The sequence below is a fragment of the Meriones unguiculatus genome, chromosome 6 (genome assembly GCF_030254825.1).
Source record: "Meriones unguiculatus strain TT.TT164.6M chromosome 6, Bangor_MerUng_6.1, whole genome shotgun sequence".
Classification (NCBI taxonomy): Eukaryota; Metazoa; Chordata; class Mammalia; order Rodentia; family Muridae; genus Meriones; species Meriones unguiculatus.
The window spans coordinates 107,918,016-107,941,558 of record NC_083354.1 but is presented as its reverse complement, the minus strand read 5'-3'; the positions used below and the strand labels follow the sequence as shown (position 1 = coordinate 107,941,558).

The following is a 23,543-nucleotide window of genomic DNA, read 5'->3' as shown; positions in this document are numbered from 1 at the left end:
GTGGCCATTTGCCTTCTGTTCAGAGTGTAATGAATTGGAAAAAAAGACAGTAAGAGTTCAAGGATGAAGCTAGAAAAATCTTCTGTGAAACTGCTAATATAAAATCCAGATAGGAATGATGATAATGTAATATACAACATTTCTCAGTCTCTTTTGTAGACGGAAATGCCATAATTTGCAGATGGTCTGATGATGGGGTGGGATGACTCTAAGGTTCCTAGTTCAGAAAAAAACGAAGTTGGCAAGTACCAGCAAGGAGAAAACAGGTTTGGGGAAGAGAATTTTAAAAAAGCAATTTGATAGCTGAATGGTACATGCCTGTAGTCCCAGCACTTGGAGGGTTACAAATTCGCAGCCACCCTGGGCTACATATTAGAAGATCGTATCTCAAAATTAAATAAAAGCAGTTTATACAAGTTTACCTGTTCCACTCTGTCTTACACTACAATGCATCTTGTTTTCTGTAGCACAGATTTCTCAGGTCTCAAAACAGCCTCCACTCTGGAGCCTCTGATTCCAGAGTTCAAGTTCTTTATTCGTAATAGTTTTTGCGAACACCTCTGAATGACATGAGTTCTTTGTTTTATTTCAAACATCTCAGAGGTATGAAATACTTCTTTGTGATGAAAAACCTGTACTCAAAAACTATCAAGTGAGTAAATTTCTAAAAACAGCTGAAAAACTAAAACAAGTCTTTTACAGATATTAATCACAAGCAGACACCAATTACAGAGTGATGCAATGGCCATCATCAAGTACGTGAAACCAAAGGGCATCATCTAAAAGATGCCAGGTCACCCTTTCAATTCTCCTCGACAGAGAAGAGTATTTTTCAACACTGAAAACTCACCATTATTGCTTTCTCAGTACACAGCTAGCGCACACATACTTTGATCCCCAAAGTAACTTCATTATGACTGTTAACGGATATTCTCCCCCCACTGACTTTTGAAAGAGGGCCTCTCTGTGTAACCCCAGCTGTACTGGAACTGGCTGTGTAGGCCAGAATTCTGTGACAGATCTGCCTGTCTCTGTCTCCTGGGTGCTGGGGATTAAAGGTGTGCACTACCACAACAGCTTCCTTTCAGTTTCTTAGCGACTGAGGCTGGAAATCACTGTACTGATAAAGACTTGTTTCCTCTCTCCTTCAGTGCTGGGGGTGGAACCTGGACCCTCCAGTGCACTAGGCAACTGTGCTACCCCTGAGCAATGAATCCCCAGCCCATCTTAACTCCTGACTGACACGCTAACTAATGGCCCCAGTAACTTCTCCACAATGCCAAACTTCGTAAAATCATTACCTACAGATGAACATCATTGCTAGATTTCAGAACTTGGTTTCAAATCTGTTTCATTAGTTATTATATAATTTTGAAGAGGTCACTTACTTCCCCAAATAAGAAGCTTACAGAATGGCTAAGTCACAATAAAAGAGTTACCTGACTTTTACAAAACTGCAGTACCAGATTGGGAAAAAAAAGTATTTAGAAAAAGTTTTACAAACACATACAATACAGTGAACAACTTTCTTTACTAGATAATGTGAATCTGAATTTTAAAGTATTACTGTATAGCTCTTTAACCTTGCCACTAAAAACCTGCTTAACAGATTTCCCTGAAGTAAAATTAATGGGGAATGTGCTATCCATGAATGCTTCTTCAAGTGGCAAGTGATGGACAAATATTTATTAAACTCACAAGCTTTTAAAAGATTAAAGCACTTTTATCCGGGGCTTTCATGAAGTCACTGAGGAGGGGAGTATGAAGGGTTAAAAATCTATACAGTCCTAAGACAAATACGCAAGAGATCCCATAAAGCCTAAGTGACAGAACCCAAAAATAAAAAGAACAGAATTACCATCACTTTTTGCTTTTGATCACTTACGTTTGTCATCTACACAGAACACCCTCAGTTCTACACTAGGCAGATTCCCTAGTCCAACCTTGGCACTTGCTTTGACACCTCTGGCTACCCTATTACTAAAGAATCTAGCAAACCTCAGACATCAGAATCCAAGTTCCCCGACAGTCAATAAGCTTCAGGATCCCAGATGACAATTTTCCAATGTCTGATTATGCTATAACCTTAATTATGACATCAACAAGCAGTAAGGGAGCATTTCATTGTCAAGGCGACCAGACTCCTACGACAATATTGTAAGAGCCCATATACTACCTCTCTCAGTCTCTCTAGCGAAATAACTTGAGCCAAGTGTTGTGGACAATCCAAGATCAGATCCAAGTAAGTGGCAGAGGACGGAAACTCAGTGCTGTCAATTCTGATGCACACCTTCATTCCAAGCACTCAGGAGACAGAGGCAGGAAGATCTCTGAGTTCTGGTCTACATAACCAGTTCCAGGACAGCCATGGGTACATGGTAAGACACTGTCTCAAAAAAAAAAAAGAGAGAAGTGGAAAGAAGAAAGGAAGGAAAAAGAAAGGAAGGAAGGAAGGAAAGAAGGAAAGAAGGAAAGAAGGAAGGAGAAGGAAGAAGGGAGGAAGTTGTCCACAAAGAATAACCATTTCTTATAATTACATTATTTAGAGTTGACAAACATCAGCTAGTATGTGCTAAATTCCTAAGACCACAGACATAAAAGGCATTAAATTAGGAAAGCACATCAGATAAAATTTTGGTAGTCCACTGCCTTACTCAGCCACCTTGTTCAAACTAGGTTTAAAAAAAAACGTTGAGACAGGGCGTCTTTAGGTGGCCCTGGCTGTCCTGGAACCCACTGTGTAGACCAGACTGGACCTGTACTCCGATATCTTCCTGCCTCTGCCTCCCAAGTACTAGGATCAAAGGCTTAAGCCCTATGCCCAGCTTCAACTAGGTAAATTTTAAAACTTCTAGTTTAAAAAGGAATCCGAACAAAAAGGCTATAAATACTGAACGAAAGAAATATGTATGAAAATCAAACTTTAAGTATTTCAAGTATTGAAACACAAAAATGCAATTTTAGGGTTTGGCTAAAATTAATACACTAATATTGTTATACTTTACAAACATTTTCAGAATCACATAAAAACACTAATAAAATAATGCTTCTACAGTCTATGGGGGAAGTTTTCAACAACACTCATCTTTCAGGTGCTAGCACTGAAACATATTACAAAGAACCTTTCACTTAATTTTTTAAGATTTCTTGAATTACCACAATCAAGTTTATGTCTATTTCTTTATCTCCTACCGATTTTAAGTATTACCGTTAACAAACCGTTCTTTTAAGGATGAGTTCTTAAGCTAGGTGAGATGGCACACACCTGTGATCCTAGCACTTAGGGAGACAAAGGCAGGTGGATCTCTTGAGTTTGAGGCCAACCTGATCTACCCAGCAAGAGTCTACGTTTTAAAAATGAAAATAAAGTACGTAAAAAAAAAAAAAAAAGCACACGCCTTTAATCTCAGCAGAAGCAGGTAGATCTCTGAGTTCAAGGATAGCTCAGTCTACAAGAGTTCCTGAACAGCCAAACCAAACCAAAACCAAAACCAAGACAACATAAAAGCAATTATAACTCAGCTTTAACATCCATATCCTCTAGTAAGAAACTGAAAGACTGTCCTAATTTGGTTTTACTGAATATAAAAATTATTTGATTGCTATCAAGTGATCAAATCCCACATCACACATGCACAGTATCCATGTTTTTGAAAGACAGCTCCTATTGCAGCTTAACTAATCTCTTCTTCAGCAATAATAATAACCCTTGTGGTTAGATACGGAAACCTAATCTTATCTAAAATACTTGCTGAGTTAATGAATACATTTGATCATTTAGTTGTAGTGTTATGCTTAATTAAGTTATTTTGAAAAGAGCTAACTAATGCTGTTAAGATGGTCAGGAAGTAAACAAAGATACTGAAATTACTGAAAAAAAAAACCACACTGAGTGTCCTTCAAAGTAGGCTATGGAGCTGGAGAGATAGCTCTCCAGCTATGTCTTGCAAAGGACCCCAGCTTATTCCCAGCACCCGTGCGGAGCAACTCACAAGCACGTGTAACTACAGTTCCAAATCAGACATGGCCCCGCAGGCACCTGCATTCACAAGCACACACCCACACAGACACAAAACACATACAATCAAGAAATAAAAATACAAGCTGGGTGGTGGTGCACGCCTTTAATCCCAGCACTCCGGTGGCAGAGGCAGGCCCATCTCTCTGTGTGATGAGGCTAGCCTGGTCTACAGAGTGAGTTCCAGGATAGCCAAAACTACACACAGAGAAACCCTACCTCAAAAAACCTAAATAAATAAGTAAATGAAATACATCTTCGTCCAAATACTATTTCCAAGAAAAATTATCAGATTCTTTGAAATGCATATAAAAACGTCAAGGTTTAACTTTAATTAAAACAGAAAGGGTCAGTTCCTCACTCTAATCAACAGACAAAGGAATGACACACTGCTGCTAGAGGCTAAGGTAGTGGTTGATGCACAGAAACAGGCATAAAAAGCATTTTCCCTACCGTTAAAGTCTCCGAATAAATTCCAAAAATATCAATCTCTCTTACAAACAACTGCCTTTTCCAAATACTTTAAGTGGAAAAGCTAACCAGCTCTCCTGCCAAATACAATCACACGGCCAAATACAATCACAAGGGTGGTGGATTTTAATCTTTATCTTTAGCCTTAAATAATGCCTGTATCTTAAGACAGATCATCTTCAAGTGTTCATAACAAATGTCTTAAGAGAGATAAGACTCTTAAAGCAATCATATAGCCCATCCACTGTCCAACTAGTGTTCCACAGTTCCTTTTTTGGCCTCAAATGACGAAACTTCTCTACCGTCTCTGGGGAGACGGGTAAAGTATAACGTTTCCTGAAATTGTTCTTGTTTCGCTGCACCATTTCATGACATCTCTTCAACTAGAAATGTTACTTGCAGTTTTATTGTTCTGCAGGAGAGGCCAGAAGGACAGGCAAATGCAAAAAGAATATTGTAAGGAAAGCAGGTTGAAAGAGGATGCAGTGAAGGGGGTGGGGGTGTGTGCGTAAGAATGAAAAACATTTTTAGCACAGAGAAGCGCCAACAGCGAGATCTTGCTTATTCTCCTAGAAACAAAAGCCAAAAATTCTTCTAAGGAAAAATGTGGTTCCCTCTTTCCTCAGGAGGATGTTATTAAAACTCCTAAAGGCGTTCGCTGACACTCTACAGGAGTTTACCCTCTTCCTATGTGCTTTAACACCTCTAGCCCTAACTGTAAATGAAAACGCTGGCTACAGATAATGCAATCTCTAGATACTACAACTGTGGTTGCCATCTTTGCCTGAAAAAAAAAAAAAATCTTTTTCCTTGGATTTGGAAGGGGGGGGGGAAGGAGTGCATTAAGTTGAAAGACAAGAAAACCACCGTCAAGTCAGACTGATAGCACAGCCGTCTTCTACCAAACTAAGGTTTTAAAGGTCTGGGGAAGAAGGGCAAAGGAGCCACGGCCTTACCGAGTCCGCAAGGGTGGGGCATCGAAAGAAGAAAAAAAAAATTTAAGAGGGCGAGTTTCTCCCGAAGCCGAAGACCAGGCCTACGAGCTCGCATCCTGGGTGGCACAGGACGCTGGGGACACGGACGAAGGGCGGCTTCGAAGACGAGACGTGGGCTGCCGGGGAATGCCCGGGAGTGCGGGCTTGACAGAGAGCAGGCACCCACGGGGCACGGGATGAAGACCGGAGAGCAGCGGGCAGGAGCCCGGGAATCCGACGCTGCGCGTGGGAGGCCGGGCAGAGGCCGCGGATCGCCGTGGGCAGGCGGCCGTCCTCGGCCCTCGGCGAGGCGCTCTCCGGCTGCCCCACGCTCTGCCCGTCTGCGGCCGCCGGGAGCGCGGGCACAGCTGTTTTCACCCTGCCGGGGAGCGCCGGGGAGGAGGGGGGAGCATCCCCGCGGCGGCCGAGGAGCCCAGCGGCGGCCGTCCTCGCGCGGGGGCGCGGAGGGTAGCCTCCACCGCGGGGCGCACGCCGAACTTCGCCCTTTCTTCCCCTCGGCCGCCTTTATGCCACAACTTCGGGGCCGCGACTGTCCGCGGCCACCGGCCGACACCCCCGCTCCGCCCGCCCGCCCGCCCGGCGATCCCCCGACGCCCCGAGGTCGGGGAAGGCCGCCCGGAGCCGGGCCCTGCGGTCCCGGGCGAAGGCCCCTCTCCGATCGCTCGCCCCATCTCGGTGGCCCCCTCGCCCACCCCGTTGCAGCAGCTCCGCTCACCTGCATTGACGCCATGATGAAACCATCCCCCCAAGGCCAGCGAGGCCTGAGACGCAGGGGGCGGAGCCGCCGTGCTCGCGTCACGCCGCGGGGGCCCAACATCCCGGGCACGGGGGCGGGGTCGCCGATGGGAAGGGGCCTGCGCGTCCGATTGGCTGGCGCGCGCGCACCCGGGGGCGGGGCGGGGCGGGGCGGGGCGGGGCGGGGCGGGGCGCCTTGGGTACCTTGCATCTCAGCCAGTTTACACGCGGGCCCACCCTGTGCTCGGGCCGCAGCATGGGCTGAGGTCACAAAGCTGTTTGGATCCACCGGCTTATTTCTGAGGGGGGAGCAGAGGAGGGTTTTCCAGCTACAGATGTAAGATTTATAGAGCTTTTTAATTTTTTTTTTTAAGCCCAGCTTCGTATGAAAAGCTACTGCGTTTTCACTCCTGAGCCAGATTCAACTTCGCCTGTGGATGCTGTCTTGGCAGACCCGGGAGGCTTCTACTTTGGAGGGCAGAGTCACAGGTTTCCCCATAGGACAGAATGAAAACTGAGACCAGGGCAACGCTGTGATCTTAAAAGCAAGAGCAGTTGGATTTGTAGAGTTGAAATGTGCTTGGAAGCAAAGAGAGAATAGCAAAGTTTTCTTTTGTGTGCAATATTCCAGCTCCCTTACCCAACCCTGTGCCTTGTAAAGCCCCCGTATTCTGCAGTAATCGTTGTTACATCATTTAACTTTGATTAGCGATTTGACTCGCCGGGAATTATCAGTATAATCATAGTTCCAGTAAGACGATCTTTGTGCCATGCTTAGATTTCTCTTCAGCCTCTTCTGTGGTGGGGCAGTTTCATCAGCCGACCCATGAAAGAGTTTGGGTAGGAAACGCTGAGTATACAGAATTTATTCTAGGAATGCACCAGTTCTGCCAACGTTTATCAGAAGTCACATTTTTAAAGCTCTTCCGGAACCGAAGATGTCATTTGGTTTATAAGAGGAAAATGGAAGCCAAAAGCTTGCACCTCGTGTCCTAGCTCTAAAAGAGTCAAGGAGGCTGACATGTTGAGGAGAAGGCTTTTGCTTTACCCGAATGGAAATTTAAATCTTTATTTTTATTGACTTGGCTTCTTTTTTAGACATTTCTCTAAGATATAAATATAATGGTAGGATATCACTCTTCACACTTAAGATAGATCATGATGTTCTCTGGGAACATCCGTAAGGAAATGTGTTCAAAAAAGGAAGAGATCTTTAAATATGCCAGTTATTCTATGGCATAATCGAGACAGCTTATCCTCATCACCGAGACGCTTTCCTTGGGTATTCCTGCCCTCCCTAGTCTCTTCACTCTATTACCAGAAATGCGCTTTCTCCTTTTCTACGGAAAATGTGATCTTGAGGGAGTTTGCATGACTCGGAAATCAAGATTCAACCAGAAGCATATCGGGTGTCCGTTCAGTTGTGTCATCACCATTACAACAGAATGAAACCCACATAGACCGGTGAAAGAGATAAGCTTATAGGAAAGTTTCCCAACTATTGTTCCAGACACCTCTGACCCTGTGATTTCAGGTTGTAATTTACCAGCTAATGTTAATTTTGTGTAAGTGACAAAAGGTGACAAATACCCTGCCAGGCAAGATACTCAGAAGGGAGAAAAGTAGTTACAGGAATTTTGGTGTTGCTTACAGTAGGTCTCAGCCTCATGTGTGTTCAAAGTATCTTCTTCACAGGCGGGGGGAAAAATCAGTCATAGCCTAGGAAACTCTAAGCCTATCATCTTTATACTTTAGTTAATACATAATAGAGGGATGGGGTGTATAGTTAATGGAAAAGTCCATGGTTAACATGTAGGATTTGATCTCCAAGCACTGAAAGCAAAACTAAGGCCAAAAGTACACAATAGAATGTTCCCAGCATGCTCAGGAGCAAAGAATGTGGCTTTCAGGTGGTGTAGAGGGATATTTTCAGTGACTATAAAGTGTTCTCTAAAACTCTTGGCTGCCCATTATTTGATGAAGATGCTTACATTTCTTTCTCAGCGTGTGGCTTAGGAGACAGGCAACTTTTTAAAAAATGCCTGATAATACCAAAAGGGGAAGAAGAAGTGAATCTCTAACCATAGAGTTGGAGTTGACACAACCGTGCTAGAAAATGGCTCAGCAATAATGAAGTAAAAGAGAAGCTGTTGAAAAGCAGTATTTGCAGCTGGGTGTGATGTGGTGGTGTTGTATGCCTGTAATCCCAGCTCTCAGGGAGGCAGAGGCACCTGGATCTCTGTGAGTTTGACCCCAGCCTGTTCTATTTGGAAACAAACAAACAAGCAGTATTTGCAATAAAACATAAGTATTAAAAATGCAATGTGTTAATGTCACGTAATGATTCAAACAAATTGTAAAAAGATACCTTTGAGACAACTGGAATAAAAATATAATGAATATTAAGGAATTGTTATTATTGTTCAGCTAGGCGCATGCCTTTAGTCCCAGCACTCTGGCTCAAGGTCAACCTGGTCTACAGAGCAAATTCTAGGACATCCAGGACTACTCAGAGGAACCCTGTCTCTAAAGGGAGGGTTGTTATTTATAGAAAATTTAATAATGGTGCTAGTCGTGGTGGTGGTGCACTACTTTAATCCCAGATTCAGGAGGCAGAGGGAGGCAGATCTCTGGAAGTTCAAGGCCAGCCTGGTCTACAAAGCAAGTACAGGACAGCCAAGGCTATGCAGAAAAACAAAAATCACACACACACACATATATATATATATATAAACATTTTTGAGGCAGGGTTTCTCTGTCCTGGACATGCTTTGTAGACCACTCTAGCCTCAAACTCACAGGGATCTACCTGCCTCTGCCTCCCAAGTGCTGGGATTACAGGTGTGGGGCACCACGCCCAGCTTAAAAAAGAAAATTTAATAATGGTATGTAGTAGAAGTTTTGGTGTCTTTAAAAACTCACTTATTTTTTTAATTCTAGGTGTAGGATATGGGGCTGCTTTAGAGTGGCCACAGCAGCAGACTATTTGCCTAGTGCAGGCTCTGAGAGCGGTTTGATCTTTGCCGGCTGCAGATAGTTTAATTCTGAGAACTCTGGAGAGGGAATAAATGCCAGAACCTGGAGAGAGATGGGGAAGAGGGTCCTCAAAGAAGGCTGATGATGCTCTCGCCTCCCTGCTGCTCCTGGTTGCTATTGATGCAGTTTGATGAGAAGAAGTTGGAGAGATCCTGAAACAAAGGTTAGACTTGCCCCCAAGGAACCCAAGAACCCTAACTAGCAGGAAGTAGCTAAAGAGAATTATGTTCCCTCTACCCACTAACCTGCTTTCTCTCCTACCTAATATTGGGGGGGGGGTTGGAAGGTATTAGGGTGGATAAAGGAGAAGGGAAGAAGAGATACAAAGAAACCCCATTAAAATATTTAAAATGCAGATGCTTACAATGGTATTCAGTCTTTCAGTTCCACAGCAAATATCAGCTGGGAAGTAGAGGCAGGTCTTTCTCATCTTGTGGGGGAAAAAAAAAAAAAACCAAACAGATTATAATAGGTGATCAGGTGTCTGGATTACCCCTTCCAGGGGGAAAAGAAAAAGAGATAGCAGACCTGGATAGCCACTGCCACTGCACATTCTGATTGGACGGAGGAAAGATGAGACCCTCTAGTAATATTGGGGAACCCACAAAAGACACTGGGTCACAGCTGCGATGTTTGTAATGCAATGTATCTAGATGGTTTGGGTCTATGACTCCCTAGACCAGAATGTCAGCAGCAATCTGCTGAGGCTTTGCTCACTGAAGTACAAGGAGGTAGGACAGAGGCAAGGGTCTTCTTGCCTGAGTCTGTCTCTAAGGAGCCGTTCATGGTTGAAATGGAGGCATTCAACAACAAACAGCTTGCTGGAGGTTAGAAAAGGCATTAAACGAGAATTTGAGGTTTGCATTCTCATTCTAGCCCTGTCATTAGCAAGTGTAGAGGAATGTCATACCTCCAGTCTATTTCCTATGGCACAACCTGTGTGGTTTTCTCTGTATTTCAAATTTTGTAGAGCTAGTAAAACAAAATTAAAAAAAAAATTTTTTTTTCAAGTTAGGGTTTCTCTGGTGTAGCCCTAGCTCTGTATACTAGGCTGACCTCAGACTCAGAAATCCACCTATCTCTGCTTGCTGGGATCAAAGGTATGTACCACAATGCCCAGCTTTTGAAAATGGAAACCTTAAATTGATTTGCTTAACATGCCATCGTAAGGGGCAAGGAGCATAGTTCAGCGATGCGGTATTCTTGCCTGCCATGCTCAAGACCTGGGGTTTCCACCCTCAACACTGCACAAAACAAACACAATAACCAAAAACTCTAAGACACAATTGAAACATCATTGTGAGTTTGTTTGTTGTTTGTTTGATTTGGTTTGGTTTGGTTTGGTTTTTTTCAAGACAGGGTTTCTCTGTGTAGCCCTGTCTGCCCTCTACTCACTTTGTAGACCAGGCTAGCCTAGAACTCACAGAGATCTGCCTGCTTCTGCCTCCCCAAGTGCTGGGATTAAAGATGTGGGCCACCACATCGGGCTCCATTTTGAGCTCTAAATCATAGGAATTAACTTGGATTCCTTGTAATTCATATAGAAGTATCTGGACTTTTAGTGGTTCACTGCAACTGTCTAGCACCATAGGTAAGTGTAGTAATGGCCAGCACTCATTTTAGGAAATGGTCAAAATTCAAAGTTCAGTTTCTACTGTATATGCATTACTTTCATAGTATCACAAAATTCAAAAATTAGTGCTTGAAACAAACCAGGGATTATCTGGGCTTCATTCTTTTCCCTGAGCCTTATTTTTCCCCCAGATTTCTTTAGATAGGCTTTTAGTGATTATTTGAGATGGATATGGTTCCTTTTTGTTTTTCTATAAACCTCTTTAAAACCCAAGTGAGATGCATTCTCTTAGATCATCATGAGACATGAGTCTCACGAAGTCAGTCAAGCTAGCTAGAGTAGCCAAGCTGTACATGGAATTTATAGATGACACCAGTCACCCTATAATCTGAAACATGAAGGGCCATGTGTGAGAGGGTGATGTGCTTACTTGTTGGCATCAGAAAGAGGTTTGCTGCTGGGTCTTGGATGTCCACCACTTGGTCCACGAGATGACCTGTACCTGTCAGATAAAGCATTTATATCACATGTTAAAAAAAATCAAATGATGTAAATACTCATCCTCACACACACAGATAAGTGTACTCCTCACCATCGGTCAAGGCAACTAATTATCTCTGCAATAGACAAAGACGGTGCAGAAAACCACAACCAACCAAAGTGAAGAGTTGTACAGCCTAGCCCGACTGATAATCTACAACAGAACTACTCCCTCGCCTAAGATCCAGGGATCACTGCAGAAGAGAGGGTGGGAAGGTTCTAAGAGCAGAGACTTGGGAAGTTTACTATGACACTGTGTCTCTGAGAAATGTCAGAGAAGCTGCAACCATCAAGTCTCATTAATATGGCTTCCTAAACATGACCCGGACAAGAATGGCTCCAATAAACATGCTCACGAGTGGGGAACGTGAAAGGCCTCAACCCTGGACAAAGAACTACAGACAACTAAGGAATGCTGAGAGCTGGAGAAATAGTCTTCCTCAGGGAAGAGCACACCAATTGGCATCTACCAAAAGGTCAAACCTGAAAACATATACAAAAATAATAATATACAGACTGAGCAGGTTATATTTATATATTTACGAATACACACACAGACATCACCACCAACGAAGAAAAATGAGCCATGAATCTGAATGATGGCCAAAGCTCACACAGCAGGGGTTGGAGAAAGGAAAGAGAAGAGGGGAAATTATGTGACTAGAATCTAAATGCTATTAAATACTAGAAGAAGTTTAAAAATCTAATGAGAGCTAGTGAAATGGCTCAGGGGGTAAAGGCACTTGCTGCCAAACCAGATGACCTATGTTAGAACCTCAGGACCCACATGGTGGAAAGGAAAAACTAGTTCCTGTAAATTGCCCTCTGACCTCCACACTGGTGCCCATACACATTACATATATCATACACATACAGATCATTCACATACATCACACATGCACAAATATACATGCATCATCCATGCATCAAATATTTGACATTGAAAAAAAAATGAGCCAAGCAGCTGGGCATGGTGGCACATACCTGTGATCCCAGCAATCAGGAGGCAGAGGCAGGCTGATCTCTGTGAGTTCGAGGCCAGCCTGGTCTACAAACTGAATCCAGGGTAGCCACGTCTACACAGAGAAACCCTGTCTTGAAAAAAAAAATATATATATCAGCTAGCAGTAATGAATGCCTTTAAATCCAGCACTTGGAACACAAGGTCAGGTGGATCTCTGAGTTCAAGGCCAGCCTGGCTACAGAGCAAGTTCCAGGACAGCCAAAGCTACACAGAGAAGCCGTGTCTAACAAAACAAAACAAAACCCCTAAGATAATGATTAAAATAATATAAAATGGAATCTATTGACCTACTACCCTTCAACGGCACCGCCTCCTCAAGGAGCTAATGTCTTTCCAGTCAGCTACTCTATAGGTTCTACCAACTTCCAAGAGTGTCACAAGATGGGAACTGAGCTTCCAATGCATGGACTTTTGAAGACCATAAAACATGTGAATACCCAAGAAATGAGTGCTTCCCTTCTGTCTTCCCAAGTAATCCTAAAATGATGGTGCTAGCTACCCATTCATTGCAGATGCTGCTGACTGCAGGAGAGTCTAGGAGTGTTCAGAGACAGTGGGAGCAAGCGTCTTTGGGGACTGTAGGACAATAACTATTGATTTATTTTCTTTTCCTTTTTTCTTTTCTCTTTCTTTCCTTTCTTTTCTTTTCTTTTTTGGTTTTTCAAGACAGGGTTTCTCTGTGTAGTCATGGCTGTCCTAGAACTGGTTCTGTAGACCAGTCTGGCCTCTAACTCACAGAGATCCACCTGCCTCTGCCTCCCAAGTGCTGGGATTAAAGGAGTTCACCACCTCACCCAGCCCTTTTTTGTTTTGTTCTGTTTTTGTTTTTGTTTGGAGACAGGGTTTCTCTGAATAGCTCTGGCAGTCCTGGAACTCTCTCTCTGTAGGCCAGGTTGACCTTGAACTCATAGAGATCTGCCTGCCTCTGCCTTCCAAGTTCAGGGATTAAAGGCGTGCACCACCTTGCCATGCTGAATATTTTATTTATTTTATGTGCATTGCTATTTTACCTGCATATATGTCTATGTGTGTAAGGGCTCTGGGAATTGAACCCAGTTCCTCTGGAAAACTGCCAGTGCTCTTAACCACTGAGCACTCTTGCCCCCCTTTTTCCACCTTCTGAGGATGGAATATACCACACATTTATGTGAGTTTTGGGGACCCAAATACCAGTTCCCAGGCTTGTATGGTAAGTGCTTTAACCACTGAGTGAACTGAGTTAATTTCTGATGTGTGATGTTTATTATATTTGAGATTTTAAAAATCTTTATTATTTTACTGTATGGTTGTTTGCGAAATGTATATATATATCTGCACCAGATGCATGCAGTACCACAGAGGCCAGAAGAGGGCATTAGATCCTCTGGAACTGGATTACCGACCACTGTAAGGTATCATGTGGCTGCTGGGACTTGAACTCAGATCCTCTCTGAATTTTTTTGTTTGTTTGTTTGCTTACTGTGCCCACTAGCCCTGCAACTTTTTCTTAGTAATGGAGTTTAAAATGTATATAAATAAAAAGATAAATGGAATAGAATTAAACACTGACCCATCTCTCGAACCTTCTATGTTTTCTTGTTGAGGCTGTGGAAATATTCTAAAATAAGATTGTACTCATGGTTGTACTGAATTATACACATATAGCAATCATTTATATATGTAAAGTTATACCTTAATAAACTTGTTATAAAAAGAGAGAAGGTGTGGTGGAGTACTTCTGTGATCTCAGCAATCGATTTCAACCAGCTCTTCTGAGGCTGAGCAGCCTGGCTACATAGCAAGACCACAGAGAACAGGGAGAAAAGGAGAAGCAAAGACGGGAGAAGAGGGATGATGGAGGTGGGGGCAGGGAAGGAAGATGAGCCTGAGTAGCAGGCAGCTGTAGTACTAGCCAACTGGGAAGCTGAGGCAGAAACACAGAGGCAGGAGTTCGGGGACCGCCTCTTTTAAAATCACTCTTAAAGAAACTGTTAATTGTATTTCAGGTTGTGTTCGTTGTTTCGGTTTTGTTTGTTTGTAATTTATTTATTTATGCATTACATATAGTGTTCTGTCTGCGTGTATACTTGCACTCCAGAAGAGGTCACCGGCTGTCATTGTAAACGTTATGGCCTGTCTTCTTGTTGCTGGCAATTGAACTCAGAACCTCTGGAAGAGCAGCCAGGGCTCCTAACCTCATTTCTGTTTGTTTTTTTGAGACAGGGTCTCATAATCCTGGTCAACCTGTTTTCATTGAGTAGTTGAAATTGACCTTGAAATCTTGATCCTCCTGCCTCCACCTTCCAAGTGCCAGAATTACAGGCGTGTGCATCACACCCAGCCACAGGAGAACTTGGCTGTCTTACTGCAGCCTCTCTGCTGAATCTCAGTCTGTTTCCCCTAGCAGGGTAAGGGATCGAGAGGTCTTCTGGGTTTGGAATTCTTCACTGTGAAATGGAGTGTTGCATATTTCTTCATCGATATCCAGATGAACAATTTTCCTTATCTAAACCTGTCACATTTGGTGGCTTACACCTATAATCCCAGGTGTGAGGCAGAGGCTGAGGCAAGATAGTTACCTCCAGTTCAAGGGCAAAGTCCAGGTAAGCCAGAGCTACATAATGAGACCCTGTCTCAAGCAAAACAAAAACTTCATAATTTTGTCCTAATTTGCCTTCCACTCTTTTTGCCATCCCCACCATTCTAGCAGTGTTCACCTGACATCTCATTCTTGTATCATGCTTCTTCAGGCCTATATTGCTTATGTCTAAATGAGTACAGATGTTTTTGCTTATCCTTATTCCTTAAACAATACAGTAGAGCAACTGTTTACACAGCGTTTACATTACATTACGCCATGTAGAGCTACTCCGCAGATATGTATAGGTCATATGTAAATAATAAATGATTGTATATATAACGACAGAACATTTGCATATTCTGTTGTTTGCAGGGCAGGCTTGGAAGCGCACTGCGTCCTCTGCAGACACTGAGGGCCAGCTGTAGAAAACGAATCGGGCTGTCCACATGAACGTATTGATCAGTGTTACATCATTAAAAGCAAGACAGCCAGATATTATGTGCCTCCTAAAATAGTACAAGAGGAAGTAAACAGAATGGGTTATAGCTAAAAGAATCTAATCACGATGTTATATCTCATGATCAGTGTTTATGAGAAATACCGGATGAGGAAGGTGCATGAATAAGAACTTGTTGAATCATATCTTGAAACTGCAAACAGCCAAAGTCAGATTATAGGAAATTCATCAAGACAAATGAGTCAGTTTCTTCCACAAATGTCATAAGAGGGAAGAGGATGGAAATAAAACCTCATGGATTAAAAGATATTTAAGACACATAGTAAACAGACGCAAAATGCTAGCCTTGTTTGGGTCCTAATTCAAACAAAAGAACAGCAAAAGTATTTTTGAAGCAATAGAGATTTCGCCACAGACTGGATAGTATTCTAAAAAAAAAAAAACATTAAAAACCGATTAATGAGGAAATGGTGGAGACTTGAGTTGTGAGCGTGTGCCATTAAACATATAGGCAAAGCTGATGGTTTCTGAAGAAAACCAGAGTGACCAAAGAAATATTCAACAATATGCAGCCAAATGAGAAACACAGCCGCTGTCTGACTTGTGGTATGGTTTATGTCCAAATAGTTCCACTGTGAGTTGAATATAGCTACTGTTCTTGTTGCTGTGACCAAATACCTGAGGAACAACCTAAGACAGGAAAAGTTTACCGTTGAGGAGCTGGAGTCCGTCGTGGCAGGCAAGCCGTGGTAAGGCTGCACTGGTGGAAGCCTGTGATACACTCAGGCCGTGCTCCCACCATTCTCTCTCCAGCTAGGCCCCACCTCCTCAAGGTCCCACGGTCTCCCAAAACAATGCCACCCGCTGGTGACCGAGTGCTTAAACACATGAGTCTGAGGGACACATTTTACATGCAAACCATGGTATCAAGATCACAACTTCCAAAAGAACACATAACCTTGGGTTGAAGACAATGCCCACGGAGCTTGCTGTAGAGGTAGAGAGAATGGCTAGAATCTCTGGGCAGTGGTCACAGATGTAACAAAGCACATCGTTCTTGCAGAAAATACTTGAACCAGAACTAATTAGGTGGTTGACAGTTCTACAGATGAATGGAAAAAATGAATGTATCATCATGCATATTAGCCTTTAGAGACTGTGGGTTTGAGGTTTATGAGTTCCAGGACAGCCAAGACTGCATGGAGAGACCTTGTTTCAAGAGAGAGTGATAGAGGTAGAGAGGAAAAAGAACAAAAAGGCTACATACAACAAACATGTAGCCAACGTTATATTAAGTAGGGAAAAACTCAAAATCAGAAATAAACAAGATTGTCCACTTTCCCTGTTCTTACTCAATACAGTCTCAGTTAGAGCAACAATAAAAGAGAAGCAAATAAAACAGATACAAACAGACGAGGAAGAAGCCAAAGGATTGTATGTAAATGATATGATTCTATACATAAGAGATTCTAAAAATATACCAGAAGACCCTTGGAACTGACCTCCACTTCCAGCAAAGTGGCAGTTAATTGCAATATAATTATATTACAAAATCATTAGCCTTCCTGTATGTCAATGACAAGCTAAGAAAAACTCAGGGAAGCAATCCCATTCAAAGTGGCCACCGAAGTGGTGGCACACGCCTTTAATCCCAGTGCCTGGTAGGCAGAGGCAGGTGGATATCTGTGTGTTCAAGGCCAGCCTGGTCTACAGAGTGAATTCCAGGACAGCCAAGGCTACACAGAGAAACCCTGTCTCAAAACAAACAAACAAACAAAACAAAAAGCAAACTGGGCTCAAGAACAAACAATAATCCTTGGCATACTGAAAAAAAAATGTGAAATGTTCTGTTTTGTTTTGTTTCCAAGACAAGGTTTCTCAGTGTAGCCCTGACTGTCCTGGAACTTGTCCTGGCTAGCCTTGAACTCAGAGCTTCCCCTGCTCTGCTTTCTGAGTGTTGGGATTAAAGGCTGGATGAGAAAAGTTAAAAAACAAAAAACAGAACTGTGAGTTCGAGGGGAGGTGCAGGAACGCTGGACCACCACAACATCCACTGGAATGAGGAACTGCTGGAGCTTGTGAAAAAAACCGGTCCTGCAGATGGAAAGCTGCAGGGTCTCCAGGACACAGAGAAGCAGCAGAGTAAACTATGTGACACACTGCGGCTTCCACGGCGAGATGCTTTGGGGGTTTTGTCTGGTTGTTTTATTTTTTATTTGAGGGGCAGATCAATGGAATGGAAAAGAGAACACAAATACAGCTTTGTAGCTCTCCGGCCACCGTGACTTTTGAGAAAGATGTCAAAATATGCATTGAAGATGCTTCAACAGATAGTGCTGGTAAGTGTGGCTTGCCTTCACAAAGAAGAATGAAATGAAATCTGTATCTCTTTGCCCTGCACAAACATGAGTTTGTTCGGTTCCTAGCACCCATGGGGTAGCTCATGGCCATCTGTAGGCGTTCTTCTGTCCCCAGAGGGCAGCGTGCATGTGTGCACAAATATATACAAAACACTAATGCACACAAAATCAAATAAGTCTATTTTTTTTAATTGACCATGGCACTAAATAGAGAATTCTTGAAAGAAGAAATACAAGCAGCTAATAAGAATTTTAAAAACGTTCAGTAGCCTAAGCCATCAGGGAAATACAGAGCTACATTGAGATTCCATTCCACCACAGTCAGAATGGCAATCATCAAGAGAACAAAGGACAGCAAGTGTTGGGGAGAATGCGTGGAAATGAGAATGCTTATCCAAGGTTGGTGGGAGTGTAAATTGGTGCAGTCTCTATGGAAATCAGTGGGGAGATTCTTCCAAAAACTAAAAATAGATCTCCATATGATCCAGCTATGCCACTCCTGGGCACACACCCAAAGGACGCAATATACCCTACAGTGACGCTTGTACACCCATGCTCATTGCAGCTTTATTCATGAGAACTAGGAAACGGAGTCAGACTAAATGTCCACGAACTGATAAGGGGATAATGAAAAGGTGGCATATATGCACAATGGACTTTTATCCAGATGCAAGGAAAAATGAAACCATTTGCAGAAAAATAGATGAGACTGGAGAATACTAAGTGAGGTAACTCAGGCCCAGCAAGAATAAGTCTCATGTTCTCGCCCATGTGTGAATCCTAGCTTCAAATTTTGCAGTTTGTTTAATTTGGAGTGTCTGTAGAGGTCAGGAAGCTAGAAAGTATCCATAAGAGGAGGAGAACATGGGGCATTAATGGGGAGAGATTAGAACACACAATATGAAAACAGAGGGGGAAGATCCTGAGAATTAAAGTTTTAAGTGGCTAAGAAGATGGAATGATGGGCTGGAGAGCTGGCTCAGAGGTTAAGAGCACTGGCTGTTCTACCAAAGGTCCTGAGTTCAACTCCCAGCAACCACATGGTGGCTCAGAACCATCTATAATGAGATCCTGTGCCCTCTTCTGACATGTAGGTGTACATGCAGGCAGAGTAATGTATAAATAATAATAAAAAAAAACCTTTAAAAAAAAAGATGGAATGAGACAAAAAAAAGGGGGAAGCGGGGCTGGACTATCTAAAACCACGGGTGTAAGAAAAACTTCTAGAAACACTCATTTGTAAGCTAATTTAAAACTATTACACCAATATGTAACATATACATTATATAATATATATAATATGATATATATATATATACACATTTTGTTTTGTTTTTTGTTCTTAAGAATTTATTTAATTTTATTTTCTGCGAATTGGTACAAACGTATTAGAATCCCTAGAACTGAAGTTATAAGACAGTTGTGAGCTGCCATGTGGGTACTGGGAATTGAACCTGGGTCCTTTGGAAGAGCAAGCAGTACTCTTAACCCCTGAGCCATTTCTCCAGCCCAACATGTTATATATTATAAATAGTATTTTAAAGGAGTTTGAACACAGGTACTTAGCATGAGTAGACAATATTTTCCATAAAAACATGCACAATTAAGTGAAAAATCAGTGCCAGGCTTGGGTCAAGGAGCCCTCAAAGGTCTCCCCAGAATAACACTGGCCTCTTGCTCTTGGTTGCTCATCAGAACTAGATGGTAAGACCCTGTTGCTGAAGACATAGTTTGGTTACGGGACATAGAGAAATGGAGTTGGAACTGACCTGAAAACTTCCCTGCTATCCAGCTTTCATGGTGCTGGAAGGTGCTGTGCAGGCTGCAGGAGGAGATGGCTCAGGAGTTAAGAGCATGTACTATTCTTGCTAAGGATGTTGGTCCAGTTTCCAGCACCCACATCAGACAGCTCATAGCTGCCTATAACTTGGGCTGCAAGGATTCTGACAGCCTTCTCTACCTGGCCTTTGTAGGTACCTGCATTCATATGTACACAATCTCCCTTCACATATACTTTAAAAACGAAAAACCAATCTAAAACAAAAAGAGGAGCTCACTGTAGCCAGGCTAGCCTGGAACTCTCTGTAGCCCAGGTTGGCCCTGAATAAAAGTAATTCTCCCTTAGACCCTAAGAGTGGGGCATATGGGCATTAGCTAGCATACCAGCCACCAACAATTTTTAAGGATTTTAATTTTTATCTGTTGTGAGCATTGCTATTGCAGTTATCCCAGTAGCTATAAAGGGGAAACCTTCATTTTTATTAGTATTTCCATATGACTAACGATGTGTGCATGGTTTCATGTGTCATCCGGGTCATTTGTGAATCTCATTTGTCATGAAAGAACATCAAGATTTAGATGGGCAACCAACAATCTGGAACATAGCTTTTATTTCCTTCAGTATTTTCTGCAGTTAGGGGCCTGGACAATGTACTGACAATCTCAATGAGGCTGAGGGATACATCTTTTACACAGAGGTGGATACTTAAATATATCACATCGAAGGAAAATAAACAACAAAACCTTTAAAAAAAAAAAGACCCAGTAGAATATAATTAAGTTACTGCCTTTGAGCCAGGTGGTGAGGCCACACGCTTTTAATCCCAGCACTTGGGAGGCAGAGGCAGGTGAATTTCTGTGAGTTAGAGGAAAGCCTGGTCTACAAAGTGAGTCCAGGACAAGTCATAGCTACACAGAGAAACCCTGTCTCAAACAAACAAACAAACAAACAAACAAACAAACAAGTTATTGCCTTTGCATATCAATAAATTAAATTCAACGAACACACTGAAAACTACCATTATACTAAATGTTAAGGAAGAAGACATAAAAGCCAAACATCCTTAAAAGCCTTACCTCCTATTCTGGGCACAGTGGTGCATGTCTGTAATTCCAGCACTTGGGGAGGCAGAGGCAGGCAGTTTGAGGCCAGCCTGGTCTACAAAGCAAGTCTAGGACACCCAAGGCTACACACTAAAACACTGTCTCAAAAATGAAAAAACAAAACACACACATACATACACACACAAACCAAAAATCAAACCAAAAAAGCCAAACATCCCTGGTTCTAATTCTTTGGTTTTTCTTATTTTTGTTTTTTGGTTGTTTCAAGATAGTTTCTGTGTAGCCTTGGCTGTCCTGGAACTCACTCTGTAGATGAGGCTGGCACAGAATTCGCCTGCCTTTGCCTCATCAATGCTGGGATTAAAGGCGTGCACCATCACCACCTAGCAAAAGCATTACTTTTATGTCCAGAATATGAAATCTTTTGATGTGATGCTAGAAACAAGCAAACAGTTCAATATGCTCTAAGCACAGAGCTTAATTAAACCCTATCTACCATGAGCAAAATGACAGAACTTACCTTCTGCATTGTAATAGAACAGTTTTACAACATTGGGGTGGGTGTTGAGGTTTACATTTGTAATTCATGTATTTGGGAGGCTAAAACAGGATGATCAAACCAAGCTCAAAGTCAATCCGGGCTACAGAATAAGACCCTGTATTCCCTTCTCCCAAGGCAAACAAAACCAGTTAATAGTTTCACAAAACCAACAGGTATATTTGAAGTCATATTAAATCTGATTATTTTTATTTCCAAGGGTCTGCACTCCTAAATCTGTGATATGACATGCTCCTGCACTAGGTTTCTGGCTACATTAGTGTTGTATAGACATATCCTCTGAGATTCTGAGGCAAGTTCCCAGGATACCTATAGGGAAATGAAACAAGATAATTCTAAGGGGAGGGGAACCATGCCATCCTGCAGAGAAGTTTAAATTCAAGTAGGAAACAACACAGTAGCTTCAGGAAGTCTAAAGCTGACCAGATTCACCAGGCAGGACTGCTGAGACATCCTCAGACAGGTCCAGCTGCTTAGAAGCAGCAGTGATCAGGTGAGCTGAGCTGAATGGGGCACTTTCCAGCCTGTTGAGCTGCCTGCATTTTGCACAGGCAGATTTCTAGCTTTCATAACTGTTACCCATGCTGGGTAAGCTTCTGGTGACGAGGGGGTACCCCCCACTCATGTTCCTATAATATTAATAAAACTCACTTGTTTACCAAACTAGATATTGGTAAATATCCAGTGTCTCTGCCCTTGCTTCCATAACTGGGGTGAGTAGATGTTTGCTCATGTCCCCCCAGAAATGTCACACAGCAGTGAACAAGCTATACTGACTCTAAGTGCTAGTACTATACTGATCCAATCTCTAAGTTTAGAATTTAAAAAAAATGACTTGCAAAATTTAAGGAAAGGCATTTCTCATCACTTCAGCTATTTAAAAATATATCAGTGAGTTGCCAGGCGGTGGTGGTGCATACCCTTAAATCCAGCACTCAGAAGGCAGAGGCAGGTGGATCTCTGAGATCGAGGCCAGCCTGGTCTAGAATGAGTTCCAGGACAACCAGGGCTGCACAGAGAAACCTTGTCTGGAAAAACCAATACATACACAAAAATGGGAATTGAAGAGATGTGTTTTCAGAAATGTTTACTGCTCTTCCAGAGATCCAAGTTTGTTTCCCATATGCACAGGTCACTGCCACCTGTATGTAATTTCAGCCCCAGTGGATTTGACACCCTCTTCTGCTCTTTGAAGGCATTTGTACATACATGGCACACACATACACACAACTAGGAAAATAAGTCTAAAACCAACAACAAAAAATTTTGGTAGTAAGATGGCTCAGTGAGTAAAGGTATTTGCCATACAAGCCTGTTGATCTTAGTTAAACTTCCAGAACCCTTATAATGGAAGAACCAGCTCCACAATGCTGTCCTCAAACCTAAGCCTGTTGATCTTAGTTCAACTTCCAGAACCCTTATAATGGAAGAACCAGCTCCACAATGCTGTCCTCAAACCTTCACATGCTTTTTAGACACAATAAATACACTCAAATTAAAATACTGGGGGTGAAGCTTCATGCCAGAGTACTTGCCTGCTACACACAAAGCCCTGGGCTTGATCCAGTCATCACAGGAAGAGAGGGAGGGGTACAGAAGAAACTCAAATGAGAGAATGTACACAATGTAAACTGACATTTTAAAAGGACATTAAAGATTGGGTCTTTCCAGGGTTCAATTCCCAGCACCCACAGGGTAGCTTACAACTATCTGAGTCCAGCTCCAGGGGACTGGACGTCATCTTCTGGCCATGGGCAGCAGGCATATGCGTGCTGTACACATACATGAAGTGTCTTCGGAGAGCTGGAGAGATGGTTTGGTGGCTAAGAGGACTTGCTGCACAATGAGGGTCAGAGTTTAGGTGCCAGCACCAACAAACACCTGGACTAACTCCAGCTCCTGGAGATTCAATACCCGCTTCAGGCCTGAGCTCACTTGTGAGCACTCACAAAAACACATACACATATAAACCGCTTTTAAAAAAATCGTATCTTTTAGGGACAGAGAATGTAGCTTGGTGGTAAAGGGCTTGCTAGAATGTTTGAGGCCTCGAGGTTAATTCTCAGCACCGAAGGGAAGAACCAAAAAACCTGGCCTTTTGTTCTTAGCTAGACATACATGAAGAAACCATAAACAAATTTAACTCAGGGAAGATCAGTAGATACATGAACAATACATTCCAGATTGACCTCATATTAAACATACTGGTACAAACATCACAGAACATATTTCCTTTTATATTAAGTTACTGAGAACCAGAGCTAGAACTGGACAGTGTCTCTCTATAGTATTTGTTGTGTAACATTTAATACCTAATCTAGGAAAATGAACAAAACGTTTTCCACCTAGATCACAATTTTTGTCACCTATT

General features: G+C 42.5%; 1 protein-coding gene across 2 annotated transcripts in view; it reads right to left on the bottom strand.

Annotated features, from left to right (window-relative positions):
* Nucleotides 1-6,320, bottom strand: part of Ube2w (ubiquitin conjugating enzyme E2 W) — a 56,084-nt gene extending 49,764 nt beyond the window's left edge. For both annotated transcript variants that reach the window (XM_060385815.1, XM_060385816.1), the window contains exon 1: nt 6,200-6,320. In XM_060385815.1, coding sequence (XP_060241798.1) covers nt 6,200-6,301 — 102 coding nt within the window. In that variant the 5' untranslated portion in view covers nt 6,302-6,320. The remainder of the gene's footprint in view (nt 1-6,199) is intronic.
* Between the last annotated feature and the right edge of the window lie 17,223 nt (nt 6,321-23,543).